The sequence below is a fragment of the Eumetopias jubatus genome, unplaced genomic scaffold, assembly GCF_037043125.1.
Source record: "Eumetopias jubatus isolate StellerSeaLion01/CBP00866 unplaced genomic scaffold, mEumJub1_p1.0 scaffold_2, whole genome shotgun sequence".
Classification (NCBI taxonomy): domain Eukaryota; kingdom Metazoa; phylum Chordata; class Mammalia; order Carnivora; family Otariidae; genus Eumetopias; species Eumetopias jubatus.
The window spans coordinates 66,543,682-66,571,077 of record NW_028274808.1 but is presented as its reverse complement, the minus strand read 5'-3'; the positions used below and the strand labels follow the sequence as shown (position 1 = coordinate 66,571,077).

General features: G+C 34.2%; 1 protein-coding gene across 3 annotated transcripts in view; it reads right to left on the bottom strand.

Moving 5' to 3' along the window:
* Positions 1-27,396, bottom strand: part of FSTL5 (follistatin like 5) — a 692,987-nt gene that overhangs the window by 372,831 nt on the left and 292,760 nt on the right. For all 3 annotated transcript variants that reach the window (XM_028104409.2, XM_028104410.2, XM_028104411.1), the window contains exon 4: positions 4,213-4,409. In XM_028104409.2, the coding sequence (XP_027960210.1) occupies positions 4,213-4,409 (197 nt within the window). The remainder of the gene's footprint in view (positions 1-4,212; positions 4,410-27,396) is intronic.

The following is a 27,396-nucleotide window of genomic DNA, read 5'->3' as shown; positions in this document are numbered from 1 at the left end:
TGGTTTGGCACAGCCCAATTGAAATTGATTTTTGCTCAGATAAATTCTTAAAATTTTAATATGTTTCAGCTTGTCTTTTAACACTGCTAACAAATTCAAGGGTGCCATTCTGCCAGGTGAAGTCTGCCTATGTGTCCCCTCATCTTACCCCAAAGATCCACATTTCAGGCCATAGTGCAAGACACAGTTGTCCGGTCCCTTCTAAGGGACAATCTGGACAAATTCCTTTGTGTTTCATACCCTGGTTTACCTTTGTGACCCTAAGAAATCCAAGTTTCCCCATATTGCTGTGTACATTTCCTTCTCCGACACAATCTCCATTCCTTCCCAACTCAAACCCAACATAGTGACCTGCTCTCTGATCAGAAAACTCTCTTTTTCCTTCCACTTCTTATAAAAACATGTTCTTCACCACATTAACTTTGAGAAATTCTGGCTGCCCCTTAAGAAAACCATTTGTCTAATAATTTTAACAATTGGAGGCCAATTTTTCTCTCATATCCATTCTACCTCAGCAAGGAAGATCATCAATAACTAAACTGGCACTTCTGTATTATTTCTGTTTCCCAAACCAGTCTTCATTAGATAGATAAAAAAATGAGAGATGGATGGGTGGTTGGATGGATGAATGGATGGATGGAGAGAGAGACAGACAGATAGAAAAGACCTACTTCTTTGAATCACAGGCCATTCAGCTACAAAATTCTCTTCCATCCTCTCCCCATAATTCACAAATAAATTTAGCTGCTGATTCACAATCTTTCTGCCTACCTTAACTCTTAATATTCCCAGCGATTTCAATATACATATGAATAAACCATCCAGAACATGTCTGAGCTCTTTTTTTTTTTTTTTTTACAACAAATGATCATTAATGGTCACACTTCTAGTGACATTTTCCTACCTCCCAGACTGGCCAGGAAGAACATACTCATACCTTAGGTCACTTCATCCTGAAATCTTTACTTCAGGCATCACACATTCAGGTCTGTTTTAGGAAAAATATATGTTCTTAAAACCACAAATGTGTTACTATGTAGCTGAGTGCCAGACTACACTAGTCATATATGTAACACTTGGGGGGGGACGTCAGGTTTGTGATCATGCTATGAAAAAATATTTTTTTATGTTTGTTGAGGCTTTTGCAGTCAGCTATTATTTTATTTTATGAGCTATTATCATATTCATACATTGGAATATGATAACCTAGTTTGGAGCATACTGCTATTAGCTTTGCAAATATAATCATAGCTACCACACTGTATTTTCTATGTGCTAATCATGTTCCTAGGAAGCATACATATTGTAAATAATATAAATATTATATCAAATTTATGTAATAAGTACTATTATTATTGCCAATATATAGAAAGGAAAACTGAGTCACAGAAAATTTAAGTAACTTGCCAAAGGCTCACAGGTAGTAAGTAGTAAAGATGTGATTTAAACCCCAGGTTCTATAATCAAAGTTCTTATCTACTACACTTTGATCATCAAAAAGATTATTTTGAAAAAAATATTATAGGACTTTAAAAATTTAGAACCACTCACTCTTTTCCATCTGAAGCAGTCTCTTTTGATCATGCATATGTCATCTTAATCTCTGTTGATTTCCTTTCTTCCGTTATAACCTGTTTTAACTCTTCCAGATACTCTTGCCAATGGCAAATCTATCAGTGTGCTACCATCAATTTTATCAACTTCATAAAACACAATTCTTTTGAAAGTCCAAAATATCACTTTGCTATAAATTTATATCTTATAATTGGGTGTTTTTAACATACAAAAACGAGCCTCAGACTGAAAGACTAAATGTGCAGTTACAGATGTTTATGGTAAGCTAGAGTGGTGAAGAGATGGATTGAATGAGATTTATTTCTATAACTGGTCAGTTCATTTTAGCAAATATTTTCTTGCTGTGACAAATTGTTAGCTGTGAAACTAAAGATCCTACTCATTTTATCTATTACATTTTTTATGCATTTTCACTCTCAACTAGAAAGGCCTCTAGGTTCTAATTTACTTGAAAATCTTCAAGAAAAACTCTAGAATATATATTCATTATGTGGAATAAAAATAGAATGTGTGCAGCCAGCTTTCATGCTGCAATTGTAGAAGCTCAAAGCCAAATTATATTCTGTAATTTTTACTTGTCACTGGCAGTATCTTGGAGTTACATATTACATTTCTGCTAATAATAGCTTGTAAATTATTAAGAGACACCATTAAGATCTTTTACCCTTTTACCCTTCTAAGTTATTTTAAAATTCCATATTAAATTATGATATTATATGTTTCTAAGTTTTTAAATAAAATCATATGTATTATTGGTTATAATATTTGGCAAAATGTTCTTGAAGAGTACCTGTAACTAAAAATACACAAGTAAAAAACAATATTTGTGCTATACATATCTAGGTATTTATTCTATCTTTTAAAGTGTTTATTATAACCTTCTGTTGTTATTTTCCTTCTTTTTTTTTCATAGTTGATTACTGACAGATGAGATACTGACATTTTCACCATACACTGCTGAAGGTGGAAATGACTTATGTGGTATGGGATGTATTCAGAAGGAAGTCAGTAACCTCCCAGAACTTTCCTTGCATGTACCTCACGGATAGCCAAGATATAAATGGGTTTCTGAAGATAACTTTCAAATGAATTGGAAGGGTAGTTTTCAGACATACAGCAAGTCCAGATCAAGGGAAACAGAAATAACAAAACTAAATTTTGTAGCAGATGAACTTTATTATGGGTTGAGTTGTATCTTCTTAAAAGATATTTTGATGTCTTAATTCCAAGTGCCTCAGAATGTTACTTTTTTTTTTGAAACAGGGCTGTTGAAGATGTAATTAGACAACTTAAAATGAGGTCGTACTGGAGTAGAGTGGCTCCTTAATCCAGTATGACTGATGTCCTTTTAAGAAAAGGCAAGATGTTGCAAAGACAGGCACACAGAGGATGCTATGTCACTACAGAGGCAGAATGATGTTATCTACAAGCCAAGGAATACCAAGGATGCCTAGCACTACCAGAAACTGAAAGAGACAAGCAAAGATCCTCCTCCAGATATTTCAGAGAAAGCATGGCTTAGCCAACACCTTGATTTTAGACATTGAGCCTCCAGAATGGAGAGGGAGGTTGATTTAGAAACCCACTTTGCGTTATTTTGTTGTGGCTGTCCTAGGAAGTGAATACAAACTTGACGTGGCACAAACTTCAAACAGGTACAGTTAAAGTGCTGTCACTGCCATTTTCTAATGAGGAACAGTTTTTCCATTTGGATTTAGATGGAGCTACTCTGATAATAACTGGATTTGGTCAGATCTTATTTTGTACCCAACCAATCGTTACCATGGTGTAGATATGTTAATAAAAACTAATATATATAGAAAATCAAATGTTACAAAAGCTCCGCAGTATATCTGAAGATACCTTATAAATTTTGTAAGATAAAGAACTGGTGTTTCCTTTAGGTATTTAAGGTATAGAAACCTATCAAAAGTAGTTATTGCTTTTTAAACTACAAAACATTATATCAATGTTACTTGAAATTAACATTGCTGATAGAATATTAATTGTTAATATTGTTAAAAGAAAAACACCACCAAAAACCAAAAACCAAAAAACAAAAAAAAGCCCTAAAATGGCATCACTTAGGCCACATCCCCAAACTGTGGCTTAATACATAATCTAATTGTAGTTCAACCTCCCCCAGAAATGTAGTCTTAATAGGTCAGTCAGGAATTTTTCAATCAGCACCAATAAGTCTGCCACTTGGGCCCTTTAGATCCCCCAAAAGAAGATGAGGTAATCTACATGATAATAGCCCATGCCTTTCCACCTAAGGGAAAGTGGCCTTGCCTGGAACTATCTTTCTCTTTTGCTATTAATTTTCTTGCCCCACTCTCCCTCTACAAAAACTTTCCATTTTGTAACACTGTCCAAGCACCCCTCTATTTGCCAAATGGGATGCTGCCCAATTCAAGTATTGTTTAATAAAGTCAATTAAATCTTTAAAATTTACTCAGTTGAATCTTTGTTATTTAACAGTAATCAAATTTTACCCTTAAAAATATGTTTTGTCCACACTCTCAAATAATACAGATTAAATATATATTTTATTAATAAGGAATAAATTCACACAGATGTAAAGATATTGTACATGCTATATTTAAATAAACTTGTTAATTTAATCATGAATCATACCTGAGTTAGTTCATTAATATCTACAAGTCCATTACTGTCGGCATCAAAATATTTAAACATTTGATCCACCAACAACTTCTTCCAAGATATGTCACCACCGTTAGGGTTTTCATTTTCTTGTGTAATATATTTTTGATTTTGTAAGCCTAAAAGCATACTTTTCATCTTGCTGTATTCAGTGGCCTTGCAGTTATTTCCTGTAACAAAAGAACTAAGTTATTTTCAGAGCAATATTATTGAAAAGGAATCATCTATTGTATTAATGGTAAGAAGCTGATACCTCTTATAGATAACATATTTGGTACATAATTTTTATGTTCCTACTTGCATACTTTACAATTCATACAAGGTTAAAATAATGGGCTATTTTCATGGTAGGATAGAAAATTTTCCTTTGTATCAAATCTAATAACAAGATATTTAATGTGCGTTTTCTCTATGCCAAAGTAATTGATTCTATGAAGAGCATAGAAAAACATGACAGCTCCAATTGTTTAAATACATTATCTTAGTTTTAATCCTCGCTATACATTCCTATTAGAGAGTTCACAGGTTTTGAAGCACAGGGAGATGAAATGACTTGCCCAGGGCAAAGGGTGAGATTATGTTGGATTTTACATTTGAATCCATGTACCTGGTTTCAAAATAGGATAACATATTTTTAACTGGAAGTATGCTTTTTACATTTGAATTTGTTTTGAAGACGTTTGTATATGTGTGTGTGTGTTTGCATTTTAAAAAATTCTATTCTTAATAATACTAAGTTCATATTTGTATTCTTACAAAAGTCTTTATTTTTCTGATATTCATTTATCTCTCCTTTTAGAGCACTCAGTGTATAACATGATGTATATTTGCATTTTGTATCTTGAAGTTTTAACTTTGCAATTTTATCTCCGAGCTGAAGTATAAGCTCATTGAACTAACAATGCATCACAGATTTTCAGTATTTCCCATAAAATAACCAGGACAATACTAGCAACATCAGAGTTAGTAAAAATAATTGCTTAGCTTAATGTCTTCAAAAATAACTGCAATTGCTCTAAAATCTTCACATAATTATCTTACAAAGGATTTTTCTTATACTGGCCCCTATGATAATGTCTTTAAATGGTACATTGAAAAGTAGTATATACCACTGATAGCAAATGTGATATAAAATACAGTATAGAAAATACAGTCCCTAATGTAATCTGTAAAGGAAAAAGTATTATATTAGCCAAGAATTTTTAGAACATATTTTTAGAGAAAATACTAACTTTATAAATGTTGTCAATTTTGACAATTAGATTTTAACAGAATCTACAATTTAAAAAGAATTCTAAAGATTATTAAATATGTCTGAGAAGCATGGAGTTGAAAAACAGTATTTGAAGTCTCATGCTCTTTCAAGACAAGATGGAAAACAATCTCTTCTAGAGAGATGAGAAACTGTCTTATATTTCAAAGACCGTGAAATAACTACTGTTGTTCAGCAATTTTAGGGTTTAGCAATTCTGTCAAGAACTTCTTTTTTACAATAAAACGTAAACTTTGTGATGCAGATTAAGTCAACTTTGCATTATTCCATTCTCAGTAAAAAAAATAATACTGAGAACGTTTTCGGAATCGCAAAGAAATCACTGACAAAAGAGAGAAGTAATCAAATCTAGAAGAATAGGTAGCAATTTGGGTGTCCATGAAAGTGGCACAAAAGGAAGCCTTCAAGCGTGTGTGTGTGTGCCTGTGATTGTGGGTGTATGTGCATGTGCACATGTGTATGCATCAGGAAGCGAGAGGAATGTGCGATAAAAGAATGGGAAAAAGCATCATAGACTATTCCAATAGCCCCACGTGGGGATTTCTGTATTTGACTTTGGGTCTGTATCTCCTTTCATCTGACTAGTAGTGGGTAGGGTGGAGTTTGGCAATGCTGACCTGGGACCACAAGCAAAGTGGAGATCAGAATGCTTGTGAGAGGCAATGGGAACTGAGGTTTAAATGCTGAGAACCTGTTTACTAATACTTAAAATTTGAGGGAAGATGATAAAGTTTGAGTTGTTACACTCTAATTTTAATCTAATTGAGTAATGTGATCATCATAATGATCTCTATTAATACTTTCATTTCCCAACTTGTAAATTTCCTTGAAAGTTCAAGTGGTTGCCGGCAATCCAAAGAAAATAAAAATAAAGGCTTTGCAGTTAAGGCATTTACAGTCTATGGAAATGTACAAGAAGTAGTTATACAATTATGTAAAACCTTATGGAATTTATAGATTTAATAAAATTTCTGTCACGGATTTTTAGTAATAAATAGGAACATCTGCTATTAACAATAAATCACATGTAATGCAGGTTTCCTTTGTGTCAACAACTTTATACATATTAAATCAGTTAACCCTCACAACATTCCCAAAAGAAAAACAATGCAATTATCACCATTTTATAGATGAGGAATTAAGGCATTGAGAAATTAAATAACTTGTTCAAAGTTACAGAGCTAGAAAGGAGCAGAATGATTTTTATATACAAACAATATCCCTTTTGTCTTTTATTCTCTACTTCTTTCATCTTCAGAACTGAATTTTAAATCAACTTATATATGGGATTCAGGAAATTTGTTGAGGATTATTTGTAAAAATGAAAGATAAACATAACAATAAACTCTAGGCAAATAGAGAAAAAATAACTCATAAAGAAAAAGAGAAAGGACTATCCAAGAAGTTGCAGTAGAATAAGAAAGTACTGAAGAGGAAGCTAAAGGGAGAAGAACTTTTCAAGAAAGAGGGTATGATGAAATGTCAAATGTTTCAGAATGAAAGTAAGACAAACAATAAAACATGTGCACTGAATTCCTTAAACTGTAGGTAATCGGTGATCTTAAAGAAAAATTTTAGCAAATAAATGGAGTAAACTTATTTTTTTAAATCTAGAATCTCCTTTTTTAAGGTTTATTTATTTATTTTAGAGAGAGAGAATGGGAGAGGGGCAGAGGTAGAGAGAATCCCAAGCACACTCCCCACTGAGCCACCCAGGCACCCCTAGAATCTCCTTTTTAATAATATACCTCTTTCCCTTTAGAATTGAATTTTTTTTCTATTTTGTTTTATTTTATTTTAATTACATTATAGGTAACATACAATATTAATTTCAAGTGTACAATACAGTGATTCAATACTTCCATCCAGTGCCCATCAGGAAAAGTGCACTCCTTAATCTCCATCACTTATTCCTCCATCCCCCACCCACTTCCCCTCTGGTAACCATCAGTTTGTTCTCTACAGTTAAGAGTCTGTTTCTCAGTTTCTCTCTCTTTTTCCTTTGCTCACTCGTTTTGTTTCTTAAATTCCACATATAAATGAAATCACATGGTATTTGTCTTTCTCTGACTTATTTCTCTTAGCATTATACGCTCTACCTATATCCATGTTCGAACTCACAATCCTGAGATCAAGACCTGATCCTAAATCTAGAGTTGGTTGCCCAACTGACTGAACCACCGAGGTGCCCAAACAACTTAGTACATTTTAAGGTCCATGATTTTCTCCTAGAGGCAGAGAACCTTATTTTTAAGTTTCTATTTAAATTCCAGTTAGTTAACATACAGTGTAATATTAATTTCAGGTGTACAATATGGTGATTCAATATTTCCATGCAACGCCCGATGCTCATCCCAAGTGCCCTCCTGAATACCCATCACCTATTTTACCAAGAATTAAAGAATTTGACGAAATCATTTAAAATTAACCAGACTACAAAAAAAGTAAATCTATCCCTGCACCAAATGTAATCAAAACTAAGACTCATGTAACTTCACTGAGAATAGGTCTCTTAGTACTTTTGAAACCTAAATAATCTTTCCCCACCATTTTATCACATCACTCAAATATGTGGTTGTCAATGAAAATTTTATTGTTTGTATTGATGTTATAAAAGATATGCCATTCATATATGTGAAGCCATAGTCATATAATGATTTCTAATCCAATATTTACACAGCAATTGTGTGCTGGTACTGTTCTAAGAATTTAAAGATAACTCCTTTAATCTTATAATGACCCTATGAAGTAAGAACAATTACTATACCATATCATTGAAAGCATAATAAGCCCAATAATAGGCTTGACATTTGACATTACATGAAAGGTTGAGGATTTCTAACCCTAGGATTGTAAACCCATCACTCAGAAATTAACTCAAAAGTTTCCTGTGAGGTATACAGAACTCACAAGTTTGTATATATTTGTCTATTGAGAAGATAGAGAAGCTTTTTCTTTTCTTTTCTTTTCTTTTTTATTTGACGGAGAGAAAGAGAGCACAAGCAGGGGGAACAGCACAGGGAGAGGGAGAAGAAGGCTTTCCACTGAGCAGGGAGCCCAATGTGGGACTTAATCCCAGGACCCTGGGATCATGACCCGAGCGAAAGGCAGATGCTTAACCCTGCGCCACCCAGGAGCCCCAAGAAGATAGAGAAGCTTTAATTGTTTTTCTTCTGTTATTGTACAAATGTGTGTGAAATTCTGTCAAGAACTTAATCTTCTGAGGGCTGCCTGCATGCATGAAATCTGATATGCATACACAATAATAAATCATTTTTTTGTCTTCTATATTGGGACAGAGAAGTCTTTTGGTTGGTAGGATTTTTATTTTCCACAACAATCATTAGGAGCACCACTAATAATGACATGAACGACTTACCAAGCTTATCTAAACATCATGATTTTGTATGCTCACAACTTCAAAAAATGTAAATCAAATTGTAATACAATTACCAGGCAAGTTTGATAAACCACAGAGAAAAACTGTAATACTTCCACATGGGAAATGTAGATCAAACAGACATTAAGCATAGTACTTTGGTCTGGAACAAATCCAGAAATGTACTCTTATAGGACTATAGTACTTTTTCTTAAGCATTAAGTTTAATGCTAAATTTATCTACAGAAGTTTGAAGTTGAGTTAATTTCTTCCTGAAGTTTATCCATGAGCCCTGGGTCCTTTGGACAGTTTGGTTATCTGGAAGATTATAAATTTTAACTGTTCAATTTGTCAATGTTATATATTATCATAGAAATATGACAGTATTTGACATTTTCTTTTAATTCACATATACTTAGTCACACAAGATAAGAAACAAATATCTATTTAGTCATGCACTTTCTTATGGATATATATCGTGTTTTTTTTAAGATTTATTTATTTATTTGAGAAAGAGAGAGAGATAGGATGGGGGAGGGGCAGAGGGAGAGAAAGTCTTAAGCAGACTATGCACTGAGTGTGAAGCCCAACGCTTCATGACCTTGAGATCATGACCTGAGCTGAAACCAAGAGTTGGATGTTTAATCGACGGCACCACCCAGGTGCCCCATGGATATACCTCATGTTTTAACAATAGCTCATCATGACCTTGACCAAAAATAGTGAGGTAATAGAAAAGACAGAGGGAAAACTATATAAGCATTGTAAATCGGAGGACTGGAAGGTTTCTACATTAAGTGTAGACTGTGTATGCCATCCATAGAAATTGGACCTATGAGACAATGAGCAAATAAATATAGAGGAAATGATAAATTAATTTTTAAATCAGATGAGTTTGAGGTAATTTTGGGATATCCTGGTAGAGGTCTCAATGAGAGAGAAGGAAACATAGTTATAGTTCAGAATCTCTATATTTCAGAAGGAAAAAAAACAGTTTGATAAATTGGACTAATGAGTCACTGACAAATGCATGGCGGTTGAAGTATGGCTGATAAAGGAGGGCACTTATGATGAGCACAGGTGTTATATGTAAGTGATGAATCACTAAATTCTCTTGAAACCAGTTTTATACTATATGTTAACTAACTAGAATTTAGGTAAAAACTTGAAACAAACAAAAAATAAAGAAGGGCACTTGTAAAGTGTGAAGTGAAGGTGACAATGGTCAAACCATGATCACATGTATTTTCAAGGACTATTAAGACACAGACTTGTTAAAAAGAGACTGCTAAAGCACTCAATAGTTTGGTGGAGAAGAAATGAAGACAATTTTATCATACAACTTTATGCACTATAGTCTCTTTCTTGAAAAGGGAGAAACTGACTAACTGTTGCAAATTACATGGAAGAATATAAGGAAAAGAGATGTTGCCTTTCTCTGAACTGCAAAGTTTACTGTGAAATTCAGCTGACAGTTTTATTTTCACCATATGCAAGCATGTGTGTGTGTATATGCATAAAACAAAATCTGCAGTTATATTAATATGAGCAATAACAATGCTTGTAGAGATATATTCCTTTGATAGTGTATTGACTACTGTTTAGAAAAAGCCTATGGGCTACTTCATCAAAGGTAAGTTCAAGATAACTTTATACAGTAAAAAGTTGCTTTTTCATTAAGTTGAATCTTCTCATGTTAATTTTGCTACAACTAAAAGCATATGAGCTATGAATAAGTTACATAAGAAAAAAATTTTAAATCTGTGAAATTTCTAAAGTCAATAGAGATGTAAAATTCCTAGTTTTCACATCATGAATAAATAGTAAAAGGGGATTACTTAAGTGGTTGTCCTCATGTATGTTTTCAGATGCAAATGAATTACAAACTCCTTATTTTTAAAGACAATCATTTTACAAATGAGTTGCAGAATTATTTAATAAATACATTTTATTTATTTATTTTTTTAAAGATTTTATTTATTTATTTGAGAGAGAGAATGAGATAGAGAGAGCATGAGACAGGGGAGGGTCAGAGGGAGAAGCAAACTCCCTGCTGAGCAGGGAGCCCGATGCGGGACTCGATCCTGGGACTCCAGGATCATGACCTGAGCCGAAGGCAGTTGCTTAACCAACTGAGCCACCCAGGTGCCCCTAATAAATACATTTTAAAACAATGCCTGGCTTTTTAGTAGCTAAGGAAAAAGAAAAACCATGATGTTTGCCTTTACCTAAACTCTAAAATTCTTATTTATTTAATTTCTTGATTTAGTTACCTGTTATAAGCAGTGAAAACAAAAACACCTTTCTTTGAAGATAACATGCATTAATATTCATACACCTATATTTATATATCTCCATGTAGATACTAATGCAAAAATATATAATGTTTTAGTAATATTTTCTTTTCTTCAATTAATTTGGTTTCTTCTTGGCTCCATAATTAAAATAATAACAGTGGCTTATATAGTTTATGTCTAAAGATTTTCCTTTTGTATGATTTCAATGTTGTTCAGGCCACATACTGATTTCTAGTACTACAGTTCAGTAAATAAGTTTGGAATGAGCAAAGAAATTATTAGGTGTCTCCAATGGAAAATTATTCATTATTTATAACACAACTTTCAGGGTTATCTAACTTCAGCCTTTCACTGCCTTTGAAATATTTTATTGCTCTGTAAATTGTAGATAACTGATACCAACGACAAGTAATTCTTGTCTATGGACTTGCAAATGAATTCTGACTGGAAGAGATTCAGTTGATTTCTCTCCCCTCTTTTGTGGAAAAAGCCAGAATCATGTATACCTGTAAGTACATCTCTACAATTGTTTACTCCATATAAGTATGTGGCTCTGGCTTCCTTGAACTGATTGTACCATCTGCCTAGGTCCCTCCTAAATAATGAGTTAGTTAAATATTTAACATGTTAAAATATGCCAGCATTTTGGCTGGTACCACATACTTGATTCAGGACCAGGTCCCTTGGACAGACCCATCTTTTTGGAATTCTGACAGGTTTAAAGACTAAATAGGAAGCTATGCAAGGCATGATCTGAAGTCTAATTTTATTTTAATGACTCTTTAAATCATCCTTAAATGATCTTTTCCAGACTTGGTAGAAGATCTCAAGGGAAGCAAAGAAAATTCGGCACTTGATTTCTGGAAAGATGGCAGTCATTTTAAAAGTCCAAGGAAGTATAGCTTTTTAAATAGTCCCAGAAAGATAGGAAATTGCATCATAGAAGGGGGGAAAAAGCAAAAAGCACAACACAATAAAACAAACAGGACAAGGGGAAAGAGGTTGGGTGATGGAGAGAAAAAAAGAAAGTGAAGTATCATTTCACACTGAGGAATGGACTTGTTTCACAAATAACCCATTTTCCTTCTTTTGTTTATTATGAGGGATTGTCAAAGACCAGTCTGAGGGAATTAGTTATCTCAGGTTATCTTAAGTAATAGATCTTTTAAAAAAATCTATAGCAGGTTTGGACAAAGTTCTTCTGTAAAGGGCCAGAGAGTAAATATTTTAGGCTTTCTGGCGCATGCCATTTCTGTTACCACCACTCAGCTTTGTTATGGTAGGGCAGAAGCAGATATAGACAGTATGGGAACAAGTTGTCATGGGTGTGTTCCAATAAAACGTTATGTACAAAAGCAGGCAGTGGGCCATAGTTTGCTAACCCCTGGTGTATAGAATAATGGCATAGCATAGGTAGATATCAATATGTTTTTTGGCTCTTTTCTTGAAATGTAAATGTAGAGTTTTGGGGAAACAGAAAAAAAAAATCCCACAGATACAGATATATTCAATGCCAATTCAAAAGCAGCATTTTTTAATCTTAATTTTAAAAGCTCCTTTAACTTGTCATATAAATGCATTTCAAAATGGTGTGAGAAACTAATATTTTATTTAAATTTAAGGGACAGTGTCAGAACGAAGGAGGGCTACTATATCCCATATACCCCAGGAAAGTCATTGATTTTTCTCTATTATCATAAAAGAGGGGACTAGACCTTTTGCTTTTATTGAAGTAACCCCTTGGTCTCAAGGGGTTGTTTTAGGCGAAAGCATTTTGTTAAATGTAGTCGGGGTAAATTTGGTATTACATCAACTTGTGAACATAAGAGAGATCTGCCATTTGCCTAGTGGGGATGGTCAGGAAAGCTAGACAAAGAGGTAATTCAGACCCCAGAGAATATTTTTGGCACAGGTGGGAGTGGCTTTTAAGGTGTACTAAATGAGAGAAGAGGACTCTCAGAAGCAGCAGTTTTTAGTGTGTGTTTCATATGATAGCCACCTGAGGAGCATTAAAACAAGTGATACCTGGGTCTCTTTCTCAGAGTCTGATTTAACTGATCTGTGGTGGGGCCGGGGCATCAATATTTTTAAAAAGTGCTTCAGGTGGGGGCGCCTGGGTGGCTCAGTTGGTTAAGCGACTGCCTTCGGCTCAGGTCATGATCCTGGAGTCCCGGGATCGAGTCCCACATCGGGCTCCCTGCTGAGCAGGGAGTCGGCTTCTCCCTCTGAACCACTTGCCTCTCATGCTCTCTATCTCTCATTCTCTCTCTCTCTCAAATAAATAAATAAAATCTTTAAAAAAAAAAAAAAGTGCTTCAGGTGATTCATACATACATCCAGTGTGGTGAACCACTGCTTCAGAGTTTAAATAAAGTAGATTATAACCATATCCCTACAAGAGGAAAAGCAGACTTGACATTCGTTCAGGTGCTAAATCGAGGCCATGATCTCCTAGTTGCTTCTTCACGCACATGGGCCTAGTAGCTTATGCAACAGAAAAGTGTCTTGAGCATTCAGGGATTTTTATGATTTCTGTGTATTGCAATAATGGTAAATCTGAGTTAAATTTGTAAAGCTGAAAAAAAATATGCTTTTGTCAATGAATTGCATTCTAAGTCTCATCCAGCTTAGGGGCAACCTACGCAATGTTTCCAGTCCCTAGGGCTCAGAAACATAGAGGCCCTACCTGGGGCCTAAGTTCGTTTCTCCCTTTAAACTTCTATTGTCTTTTGTATGAATCACATTTATTCTAATTCTCTCTCTCTCTTGCTGACTCTCCCTCTCATTTTACCTCTTTTATATTTTAATTTTTTAAAGATTTTATTTATTTGAGAAAGAGAGAGTGAGAGCACGAGCAGAGGGAGGCGCAGAGGGACAAGCAGGCTCCCTGCTGAGCATGGAGCCCACCATGGGGCTCGATCCCAGGACCCAGAAATCATGACTTGAGTCAAAGTCAGATGCTTAAATGACTGAGCCACCCAGGTGCCCTTACCTTTCATTTTTTGAAACATGACATGTTTCCCCCTCTTTTGGACTATGATATGCCGATGGTAAGGGTCATTTATGATTCATTTTGTATCATTCACAAGTTCTTGAACTAGGTGTTATACAAAATAACATTTCAATACATTGTCATAAATTAAATGCCAATATGTTGCTACACTTTTTCCCCCCTATTCTTCCACTGTATACATTGCCTATATTTTATTAGTTTATCAGGTAAACTTAGACCACCTTATTGAAGAAACTATAGCTACAACTATATCTATCTTTCTACACACACACACACACACACACACACACACACACACACACACAAATACAGAATTTGTATTTTGTATACAAATGTATATTTGTATTTTCACTGCCTTCCTCAGTGCTAACACCTGTTTGCTTACTAAATATTTGTTGAATATCTTGACATATACTTTGAAAAGAGGAAGAATAGAAATGACCAAAAGTGTGCACTAAATGAGGGGTGCCTGGATGGCTCAGTAGGCTGAGCATCCAACCCTTGGTTTTGGCTCAGGTCATGATCCCAAGGTTGTGAGATTGAGCCCTACATTTGGCTCTATGCTTAGCACACAGTTTGCAGTTCTCTCTCTCCCTCTTCCTCTTCCCCTCACCCAGCTCAAGCACATGCTCTCTCTCTAAATAAATAAATAAATAAAATCTTTAAAAAAAAAAAAGAGTGCAGTAAATGAACATTTCAGCTATTACTAGAGTTGCCAGATTTAGGACATAAAAATGTAGAACAGCCAGTTAATTTAGAATTTCAGATAAATAATGAACAATTTTTTTGGCATACATATTCCCAAATACTGCATTATATTTTATCTGACAGCCTTAGTTACTAACTCTGTCCTAAATTACCCAATTACCTTTAAGGCAGTATTATATTCATCCTAATCTCATATCAATGGATTTTAAAAATCTGACATTCTCTTTGTTTTAATTGGTAAGTTTAGACCACTTATATTTATTATTGTTATGGTCTGAATGTTTGCATCCCCTCTAAATTCCTATGTTGAAATCCTACTGCTTAATGTAGTGGTATTAGGAGATAGGACCTTTGGGAAATGTTTAGGTCATGAGAGTGGAACCTTCATGAATGGAATTAGTGCTGTTATAAAAGAGACCTCACAGAGCTCCCTAAACTTTTCTGTCCTATGAGGACATAGTGAAAAAACCGTGAACCAGGAAGCCCTCACCATACACTGAATCTATTGGTGCCATGATCTTGAACTTTCCAGCCTCCAGAACTGTGAGAAAAAAAAAAAAAAAAAAAAACTGTTGTTTATAAACCACTCAGTCTGTGGTATTTTGTTATAGCAGTCTGAATGGACTAAGACAATTATGATGATCAGTGTCTTTAAATTTGTTTCTGCAACTCTTATTGTGCTCACTACTGTTTTGCTTTTGTATGTTTTCTTTTTGAATAAATTTTGTTTGTTTTGTTTTTATTTTACCATTTTCCTCTTACTGATTTGGAATTTATATACTCTTTTTCTTTTTATTTTAGTGCTTGTCCTCAGTATTTTATCATATATGTTTATTGTAGAAATATCTTGTATTCTTTTCTGTGTCTTTGAGAAATTTATTTAAGATTCCTTTCATTAACGGCCCAACTTTTTTATGGGATTATTATTTTACTCTCATTTTACTGGAGTCTTAAGGAGGTGAGGAGATAAATGTTTAATCTCATTAGCTTTCTTCTACCCTGACTTCTTAATTTCTATTATATTTCTCCATCGATACTAGTAGGTAAGTTAACTTAGTACTCTATCATTCATCTGATTCTAGCATTAATTTCCTTTCTTTTTAAAGACTTATTTACTGGGGATTCCTGGGTGGCTCAGTTGGTTAAACGGCTGCCTTCAGCCCAGGTCATGATCCCAGAGTCCTGGGATCGAGTCCCACATTGGGCTCCTTGCTCGGTGGGGAGCCTGCTTCTCCCTCTCTCTCCCTCTGCTTGTGCTCTCTCTGTCAAATAAATAAAATCTTTAAAAACATAAAAATAATAAAGATTTATTTATTTGAGAGAGAGATAACACCATCAAGGAGGAGGGGCAGAGAAAGGAGGAGGGGCAGAGAAAGAAGGAGAAGCAGACTCCCTGCCGAGCAGGCAGCCAAATGCGGGGCTCAATCCCAGCATACTGGGATCATGACTTGAACTGAAGGTAGATGCTTAACCGACTGAGCCACCCAGGCGCCCCTGATTCTAGGATTAATTTATTTACTGCCTAACTTGCAAACCTCCATACTTTCCATCTAGCCAACTTCTATCTAATTACTGTTAATCTACAAATTAACATTTTGCAGGTGTCTTTTCTGCTTAAAACTTGTAAATGCCTTACCATTCCTTTCTATATTAAGTCCAAACAGAAAAATGTGATGCAACCCTGCCATTCATCAACTCACAGACTTCACTTCTAGTGTAGTTCAGATACTTTGAAATTTCTGAGAGCTATCTGCTTATTGGCTACTCTATTTCTTTTAGCAAAGATTTCATATTGTCTATTCAGCAGGGTCATGGTACAAAAAAGCATATTGAAGATGCATAGTAAGCATTATGTTTCACACAAATTGTTTAAATGTCCATACACATAATAAAATTATTATAAATGGGGCACTATAACATTCTGGGAATTGCCTAATGATATTCAGCATAGCATTTAACTTTCCTAGAATAGTTTGTTTATGTTAATTTGGTTTTAATCAGGTAAACGCTACTCTTTACCATGCTAGCACTATTAGTTATTCTTGCATAAAAATTATAAGTCTTCTACAAAATTAGAAATAAATATTTGGCAAAACAATCGATCCATCCTGATGATTATATTTTAATTATAAAGTACATAGAACACTATTAGAAAAAAATGGGTTTAAAACAAAAGGTGGTTCTATATGCTGTTTTATAAGTACTGTGTCTATTAAAGAATTTGAAATAGGTTTTTTAATGAATGCAATACTCTCAAGAATAAGAAATTCATTTTCTCATAAGTAGTAAAGCCTATTTGTTGCTTTATTAATATGGTATTTTTGAAGGCTTTTGTATTGGAAATATTTCAATCATACCATTTCCAGGAATATTATGGTTGAATTAAAAATATAGAAGTAATGCAAAACATGTTAAGCTGATATTTGAATTCCATTTGATCCTTGATGGTTATGTCTATCATACCTTATCAGTTAATAAACTCTCCAAGCAAAATATTTGACATTATGTAAAGCTTGATAACACCATTAAAGTTAAAACTCCTATATCCCTCACTGTAAATATTTCTAAATTCCTTTCATATATTAATCTATATGATATTAAAACTACCAAATAGGATGGATGCTACTATTATTTCCCTTTTTTAGATTAGGAAACTGTGGCACACAGAGGTTAAGTAATTTAATCAGGGTGACAGATTTCAGAAATGGTAGACCTGGAATTTGACTTTTAGGTAGTTTGGCTAAGAGTCTGTGCTACTTTGGAGCCTGCCAAATGATAGTGATTGATGATAGACATTTGTAACTAACAAACTCTACTATAGCTTCCTGTTCCACTAATGCTTCCTTTAGTCTGTAAAATATAGAAACACCCCCAAAAATGGAGAAGGAAAAAAACAATAGTCATAGAATCAAAATTTTATCAATCCCTAACTAATGTAGATAGTTAGAATTTTGTCAAAGGTTAAAAATAATGTTCATAATAATTAAAAAAGTACTCAGCATTCATGGGAACAAAGCGATTGAAAGCATTTTCAAAATATTCTATATTAGTCTATACCAGTGGTCACTTACACTGTAGCCCAAATGCAAATTCTCAGCACCAATTAATACATACCAAATCAGAACTCTGGGTGTATGGCCCAACAGTCTGTGTTTTAACAAGTTCTTCAAGTGATTCAGATGAACACTCAAGTTTGAGGAATACCGATTTTACTCACAACAATATAATCCAGTTAAGAGGCCCATTTGGAAATATAAAAAACATGAAGTTTAAGTACATTAGAGAAGAGCCCAAGCCTAATCTTTAGTGTAGCCTGGCATGCCAAATGCAAAAGTGTTTTGTTGTAATAATCTGAGTTAATAAAGAAAACACACTGAAGAAATTTGAAATTCTAAACAGTGTGAAAGGGAAAGAAAAGTGGAAATCGCACAGCTGGGAGTAGGGTGGGATTTAGACAGACCAGACACCTGAGGGAAATTATGATGGTCTATGAAATCATTACAGTAAAACTCAAATGAAAGCTCAAACGGTGAACCCTAGGTTCAGTTGGATATTGCGATCATATATTTTTAAATGAGTGTTCTCAATTACTAAAAGACAAGGTGCCTGGGTTATGAACCGAACGCCAGTATATGCTAGCTGTGGACATGTGAGTTAGTCATTGGCTCTTTCTAAATCTTAGTGTTCTTTAGTTTATACAGTAATATCAAAACCTAACTCATGCATTTTTGAAATGATTAAATTATATGTAAAGAGCTCACCGCGGTTTATGACGTATAACAGACTGCTTCCCCCACAAAGTTAGATTTAGATTCTCCTTTTAATGTAAACAGAATACATCACCATAGTGAATGGTGAGCTATGAGAAATTAAAAAATAATTGATGGTCTATTTACAAATATTTTGGATAGAGACTAGTGATATTAATTCAGTTCGAAGATATTATTTTATGATGTTCTGATGTTTGCAAAGGTTAAACCATGGAATAAAATAGAAATTTTTCACCTGAGCTATTTTGATACTAGAATCAAAGAGATGCTTGACTCAAATGGCTTTACTTTCTATCCCTATACTCTACTTTTCATCTGTTCACATAATCGATATTTTAGTGCAATGTACTTTGCCTGACTCCAAAAAGGAAATGTGGAAGGAAGACCTAATGTATACATGAATAACAACAAACAATTATAATTGAATGTTCATCATGTTACAGGATCTCAAACTGAATATTAACACATTTAATCCCTGCAACTATATTATGAGATGAATATTACTTCTCTTTCATGGGTGGGCAAACCGTGGCAACAGGGTGTCGAGCAAGTCTCCAAAAGAGATATAGTCAATGAATACTGGAGCTGGGTTATAAAACCAGGCAATTAAACTCCAGAGGCTGTGTATTTAACCACTGTGCCATGATTCAAGCCTCTTAAAATAAGGATGTTTACAAAGTAATATTGATTCATAGCCATAATAGCAATTCAAATATTGACATAACATTCAGGACATCTGTTCAAATTTAGAGATTACCATATCACACAGATGTAGTACAGAATGCCATAAACAGGCTAAGATTAGACTTGGCTAACTGATTATTGAATAGTGATGTCTCATCTTAGAGCACTAATTATACATTTTATTTTTAGCCCTGAGATAAAAATCCCTTTCCTATCTTCACCTTGTTTGTTCCTAAGCTTAACTTATAGATGTAATCTCTGAGGATCTGAAAAAAAAATTTACCTGTTATTTTTAAGCAAATAGTTCAGGAGGAAAAGCTTATGTCATAAATCTTGCCTCTAATTATTAATCTCATTTAATGGGATACATATAGTAAATAACACACAAAACCAGCCTCAGCCAGAGAGAAGCACCTCTTCAAATGAGACTAAGAGGAACATTTCCAAATGCCACCTGTTTCTTCCTTTACAACGGAGGAACTAGAACACCACTGTCAGGAGCTGTCCCCACGTGGCCTGGCCAATTTTCACCTTTCAGTGCTTATGTCAAAGGACATTTTAAGCCTTCATGGAAACTACATTTCTTTTAAAAAAGAAAATCTTCAAGCTGGCAGATGGGAAGGAATATACAAAGACCATCTTTTTTTCCTCAATTGAGACAAAATTGCCCTGATTTCTTTACCTCTTAAGTAATGTTAACCTTTAATTTAGATACGTGTTGGGATAAAACTTTGGTAAATTAGCACTTCTAAGTGACTCAAATAGTAATTAGAAATTTAAGAAGTTCACTTCTCTTAAGCTTCAGTCATATTTTAATTCAGAAAATGCCACAGAAAATAATTTTTAAAAACGTAAGAATAAATTGCATAAGCACGACTGTCATCATTGGTTGTTCTCCAGGTAGTATAAATATCTTTAATATAAACAAATATTTCATTTAATTTTCAGAAGAGCCCAAACAATCCCTGATAAAATAACAGAATCGGTGACTACAGTGAACTATATTTTGGTCATATTTCTAAGTAGTTGATAAGGTTATCATAGTCTATATGAATATATTAATTTTAGTTTCATTGGATAGAAATTTGGAAATACTGAGAACTGTTAGAAAATAATGATAAATGGCAGTGGATATGTTTCATTAAGCAGCTGCAGGGATTGGTATTAGGTGATGAAAAGCACTACACTTGTCACATTATGGAAATGAAAAATAAATAAAGCAGCATTTTTGCAGTCCCAATTAAAAACAGAAAAACTTTTGTAAATGTCTTAGTGTTTAGATTTTTGTTACTCATTCATTTCGTGCAGGGGGGCGGGGTGTTTCTGGGAGGACAAGATTGATGAACAAACTATACATTTCCTATATGAACTATATTATCTCTTTTAGTCTTTTCACAGCTGGTATTCAGCATAATTGGCAAACAGTAGGGATACCATTTGGGTTTATGTAGTCACTCAATGCACAATTATTTTGTGGAGAAATGAATGGAGCCTGACAGTCTTTCTCAGATTTAAGCTTTCCTGGGGTCTGGGATTTTCTTTAAAGGAAAACCTCCTCAGAGAAATATGAGAAAGAATCATTTCTGCAATATCAAGAGATCCTTCTGTTTTATCACTCTGTGTTCCTAATGGAAAAGCAAAATCCTCTCCTTTTTGTAGACATTCTAGGTCTCAGATTTAAAATCTCTTATCCAGCACAGCATTCAGTTTTAAACATACTGCAATCAGAATTTTCAGTATGACTGACACATTCTTGTGAAACTGTAGTTGAATATATCATTTATTGCTATGTTATACATAAATATTTATAAGTATCTTACCTAGCTAGTATGGTATGTATACTAATAATAAAAAAAAAAAGCCTTTGGAGAAAAAAAAATGTCTCTATGTGGCAGGCATTCCATCAAGTTTCTTGAACACCTGATGAGCTGTGATTGAAATGTATGAAAGACAGGGTAAAAAGAGATTCCTGTTGTGCCTCTAGTACTAATGTTCTTCGCTCTCCACAGCAAATAAACTGCAAGATATGGCATCCTTTAAAGATGTCTTTCTCCTGGTTTGCACAGTATTCAAGGACTGAATGTTACTTTATGATGGTACTCAGTCTATGACAGCAGAATACAATGATGCAGTCATCAAAAAGTTTCATGTCTGTGCATACTTTTGAAATTATTTAGGTGGTGTGCTATTCTTTACATTGAAAGAAGGCCATCTTGGTTAACCTTTAGTATTTTCTTTATTAGGAAAATAATCGATTCCCTGGATTCTACCTTCACATGAGCTTAAAGATGCAGCCACATCATATCTGTGTTACTTCTGTTATGTGATTGAACGAGTCGTCTGTGGTCATGAAATGAAGAAAGCTAACTGCCCTCCACAACAGGTAGCTCTAGGACATTGATTATAGCCACTGTAGTCTAAGTATTTCTAAAACCAGTTTAATGGTACTCGTGTGTGTGTGTGTGTGTGTGTGTGTGTGTGTGTGTGTGTATTGATAATATTTTTCTGAATCTAACATAGTAAGCCCATTTACAATTTTCCAAACCGGGGGACTCTGACAAATGATAAGATAGGCAATGCACTCAGGGGAAATGATGTGGAACTCTCACTTTGCTCTACTCTGATAACCATTCGTTGAGTTAGGTAAAAAGAGATAATAAACTTTACTAGACGAGCAGTTTTGCTAAGCCTGTATGTTCCATCCTTCCAAATCTCATGGTATTAATTATCTTTATTATCAGATCAATATCTAAGATGCTCTGCTGTATTGTAAGTAAAAAATTAAAGCCTCACGAGCGCTATGTGTCAGAGAGTGTCTTTCATTCATGTATTGCTGCTGCTAGAACATAGGACACAAAGAATACAAATGCTGTTATTGAAGAATAACTCCATTCATATGTGGATGGGAAGATTAAAAAAAATCATTCTGATCCATCACTAATGATGTTCATGGCATTATTCAGTAGAACAATGCTTCATGAGATTCACACTTGAAGATAGAAGTGTTGAATATATTTTGTAGCAATAGCTTGAAAATAATTTTTGAAATTTAACAATTCACTATCTGAGCAAAGTTATTTTTCTTCTATTATTATGGTAAGAATCTACAGAGAGAATTAAGGCAGAAGACATGTATATTGATCTCAAGGCCTTCCTGGTATCCGAGTGCCTGGTATGTTTTATACTTGATGGTTTACAAATTAGGAAGTGAATTAATTTCCTGCTGTGTTGAAAAGAATACTACATGATTTCTGCATAAGGCATTCTGAAAATGCCTTAAAACTTTATTCTATTTCTGTGCATGGTAGTGCTCAGTGTTTATCACTGACTTCGTGATTGATTAACTGGGTAAAATCAATCTTCTAGCATAATAAGCTTCAGAGTTATGCTTCAAATCCATTTAAAAGGACCCATATAAATAAAACATTGGAATTTAATAGGTTGTAACTTCTTGAAGAGAGATAATATACAATCTGCACAGTCTTTTAATATCTGTGAGTCTGTAAAACACTGGTGATTGAATATTCTGTTACTGACTTCATAATAGCCAAATTTCAGTTTCAAAATTTGAAAATATTCAAAAATATTTATGATGGTGAAGGTCATTTTTATCATACAAGTAACTTTGTATGAATGGATACTTTTCTATATGCAAAGATACTGATTAATAAGTTATATAACAATTATAATAATAAGATGTTGGTTAATTTCCAATTGCTGTCCTAACAAATTATTACTAACAGCAGTTTAAAACAACTCAAATTTTATTATTTCACAGTTTCTCTAGGTTAAACATCTGGGTATACTGTAATTCAGCCAGGTCCTCTGCTTTGAGTTTCTCAAGGCTTAAAATCAGGGTGTCAGTAGCATTTCTTTCTAGAGGCTCTATGATAGATCCATTTCAAAGCTCATGCAGAAGTTGGCCAAATTTAGTCCTTGAAATTGTAGGACTGAAGTTTCCTTGATGTCACCTTTAGCTCCAAACGCCCCCTCTATGGTATGTGCATGGGGTCCCCTACATCTTAGAACCATCAATAGTATGTCCAATCTTTATTATCCTTCAGATCTCTCTGATGTTCCTTTCTGTGGCTTCTTCTTGGCTTCACCAAACTAAGCTCTCTGCTTTTAAGCGCTCTTGTGATTAGCTAACTCCATCAAGATAATGTAGGAGACTCCATCTTTAGGTCCCTAACCATAACTATATCAGTAATGTTCATTTTCCCATATAACATATTAATGCATTCTGAGAATTGGGATATGGATATCTTTTCTTTTTTAAAGATTTATTTATTTATTTTAGAGAGTTGGGGGAAGGCCAGAAGGAGAAGGAAAGAGAGAGAATCCCAAGCAGACTCCCTGCTGAGCACAGAGCCCGACACAGGGCTCAATCCCATGACCCTGAGATCATGAACTGAGCTGAAATCAAGAGTCAGATACTCAACCAACTGAGCCGCCCAGGCGCCCCTGGGATGTGGATATCTTTAAAAGTGGAGGAGAGTTTTCACCCATCACAGATATGTTATTAGTTTTTTTACATATCTTATTTTTTCACTACTAAATTGTTTCAATTACACTTTATTTTCAAACTCTAATTACTCTTTGCTGTTCATTAAAAATATCATGTACCAAAATATATATTGAACAGTTCCTAATATGACCAAATACTTTCTGTACAATTATCATTTTTCTTCAAATTTAAAAACAACAAACATACTTTTCCTATTTATGAGACAATTCTTAAATTTATGGGTTGATTTTTATCACCTTTTAAATAAAAATTAATAGATATTTAATAAGATTTGTTGATTGGAGCAGATGGCTAGAGGGTTTCAAAGAATTAAATTCAGTTTCTTAATAGAAAATAATGAGGCTAATTGTTTAGTTGGTTAAGTACCAGATGAGACTGGACAGGAAAGTATAGTCAATATGAAGGGACTTTTAAGACATTTAAGTTTTTTTGACATTATCCAAATATGGAAATCTTTTTTTTTAAGATTTCATTTATTTATTTGAGAGAGAGAGAGAGAGAGGGAGGGAGTAAGAGAGAGAGAGAGAGAGCATAAGCAGGGGCAGAGGAAGAAGGAGAAGCAGGGGCTCGATCTCAGGACCCTGAGATCACACCTGAGCCAAAGGCAGATGCTTAATCAACTAAGCCACCCAGGTGTCCCCCCAAATATGAAAATTTTAAGATTCATTGACCCTGAGGTGGTTAAATGAAGGCTTTAGAGGTCATTCCTAACCCTTATAGTACATAGATGTAACTATGTGTACAGCACTACTGAAGTACTTACACATATTAACTCATTTAATCCTAAAAAAATAGGTTTAATTATTAAACTACACTTTATAGATGAGAAACAAAGCCAATAGAAGTAAGAGATTTTCTCAAGTTATACAATAAGTAATGGTAGCACTTGGATGAACACTCTTAACATTAAGTTTTATAAAATTTTTCTGTGAAGTATTTTCTTGTTTGTGCCCATTTCTCCCATAGCCATACCACCATAAGTCATATAGTCTATCAAGGACTCAGAGAAGTATCAAAAGTAGCTGGAGGAAAATGGAATGGGTCAATTCAAGTGAGGAGTGCTTGAAAAAATATTCAACAGTGAAGGGTAAATATTGAATCTCAGGAGGAAAAAGATGGAAAATGGCTGTTGGACATAGCAAGAAGCAAATCGCAGATGACATAAAAATGCCTTGGAAGAGTTGGGGTAAGGCCATATTATCGTTAGCACCTGAGTTGATTAGAGGCAGTAGAAATAGTCAAGAGTGACTATTAAAGGGATAAAGAGAGTTTGGTAGTCAAGGGAGAGGTGGTTCAAAGGAGGTCTCATACATATTTTATATACCGTACTAGATAGGTAGATGATAGATGATGATAGATGATAGATAGATAGATAGATAGATAGATAGATGATAGCTGATAGATAGATAGAAATATAGATAAAAGATAATCATATCTATGTTTTTTTAAGATTTTTATTTATTTATTTGACAGAGAGAGACACAGCAAGAGAGGGAACACAAGCAGGGGGAGTGAGAGAGGGAGAAGCAGGCTTCCCGCCAAGCAGGGAACCCGATGCGGGGCTCGATCCCAGGACCCTGGGATCATGACCCAAGCCAAAGGCAGATGCTTAATGACTGAGCCACCCAAGTGCCCCAATCATATCTATGTTTGATTATTAATGGGAGGAAGAGTTGAAGAAATTAAGAAGGAACAGATTTATGAGTAAAGTAAATGAAAAACCAGAAGGGAGTATGAGCTTGACATAGGTTGAAAAATCTTGGTTGGGTTAGAGGAGTATTTCCTATTATAAAAGGAAGTAATTGGAAGCAATGAGTCTGGATATAGGTTGATCAGTTGGTTTAAAGGCATAAAATTAATGGCAATAATTTTCACTTTGAATGATGAATCGAGTTCATTTACTAAGAATGTCTGAAGAAAAAGGGAGACCATTTGAAATAGTTATTGTGGACTATGCAGATAGAGATAACTCAAAAAAATGTAGAATAATTGCTGGGCAAAATTGGTATTCAAGTCGTGGCTGAATTTGCGATGGTATTATTTTGAGAAATTTGTGATATCATACAGGCAGTGATCGGCAAACATGTTCTATAAAGGTCTGATAGTAAATATTTCAGGATTTGTGGGTCATAGGTCTTTGTAGCACTACTCAATTTTTGTTTTAACATGAAAGCAGCCATAGAAAATACATAAATAAATGGGCATGGCTGTGTTCCAATAAAACCCTATTTGCAAAAATAAGTTGTAGGCTAGATTTAGCCCACGGGCCATAAGTTAAAGACCCTTGTTCTGCAGGACTGTAGATCCATTTGGCTGTAGACAGGGAAGAAGAAACTCCTATGGCCTTCGGTAAAGTTTGCCAATCAGTGAACAAGATGGGCAATAAGGAATGGGTGTCAAGAATGTAGGCAAAAGGGTATTTAGGCGTGGTGATGAGTACTGGGTGTTATATGCAACTAATGAATCATTGAACACTACATTAAAAACTAATGATGTACTATGTGCTAGCTAATTGAATATAATAAAAATAAATAAATGAAATGATGACCATGATGGATGGACTGGACTAGAAATGATAACTAGTTAAGTCAGAAAGCAAATGAACAGTGAGTAATTGAAAGGATCGAAAGGCAAAGAGAACAGATAACCTGTACATTGGGGTTACTGGATAGAAGAAAGGGAAACAAAAGAACTACATAAAATAAAATATAGTAAAATCAGGCTATAGCAATTTTCTATGTGTGTAAATAATGAAATGAATTATGTTTTTTGTGTAAACAAGAAAATAATATGTGATATAACCTTCAGAGAAAGGATTGATAAAAAAATTAAAATAATGTGGGCCTAAACAAATAGTGGTAGATGGTAGATAAATGATAGAAAAATAGAAGTGTATGATAGCAAAGTAGAAGAATTGTATAGAAATTACTCCAAAAATTAAATATAGAATTACCGTATGATCCAGCAATTCCACTTCTGGGCATATTCTCAAAAGAAATGAAAGCAGGGACTCCTTCATGTTCATAGCAGCATTATTTACAATAGCCAAGAAAAGGAAACAACTGAAGTGCCCATTAACAGATAAATGTATAAACAAAAAATTGGACTTTTATGCCATATAAAAAATTAACTCTAAATGGATCAAAGGCATAAATGTAAGACCTAAAACTATAAAACTCAGAAGAAACATGGGGAAAAGCTTCATGATACTGGATTTGGCAATGATTTCTTGCATACGACAACAAAAGCACAAAAAGTAAAAGTAGATAAAATGGACTGTATCAAAATTAAGCTTGTGCATTGAAAGAAAAAATCAATAGAGTGAAGAGAAAACCTACAGAATGAGAAAAAATTGCAAATAATATATCTGATAAGGCATTAATATCCAGAATTTACAAAGAACTCCTATAACTTAACAACAACAAAATAACCTCATTTAAAAAAAAATGGTTAAAGGACTTCAGTAGACATTTCCTCAGGGAAACAGAAATGGCTAACAAGAAAT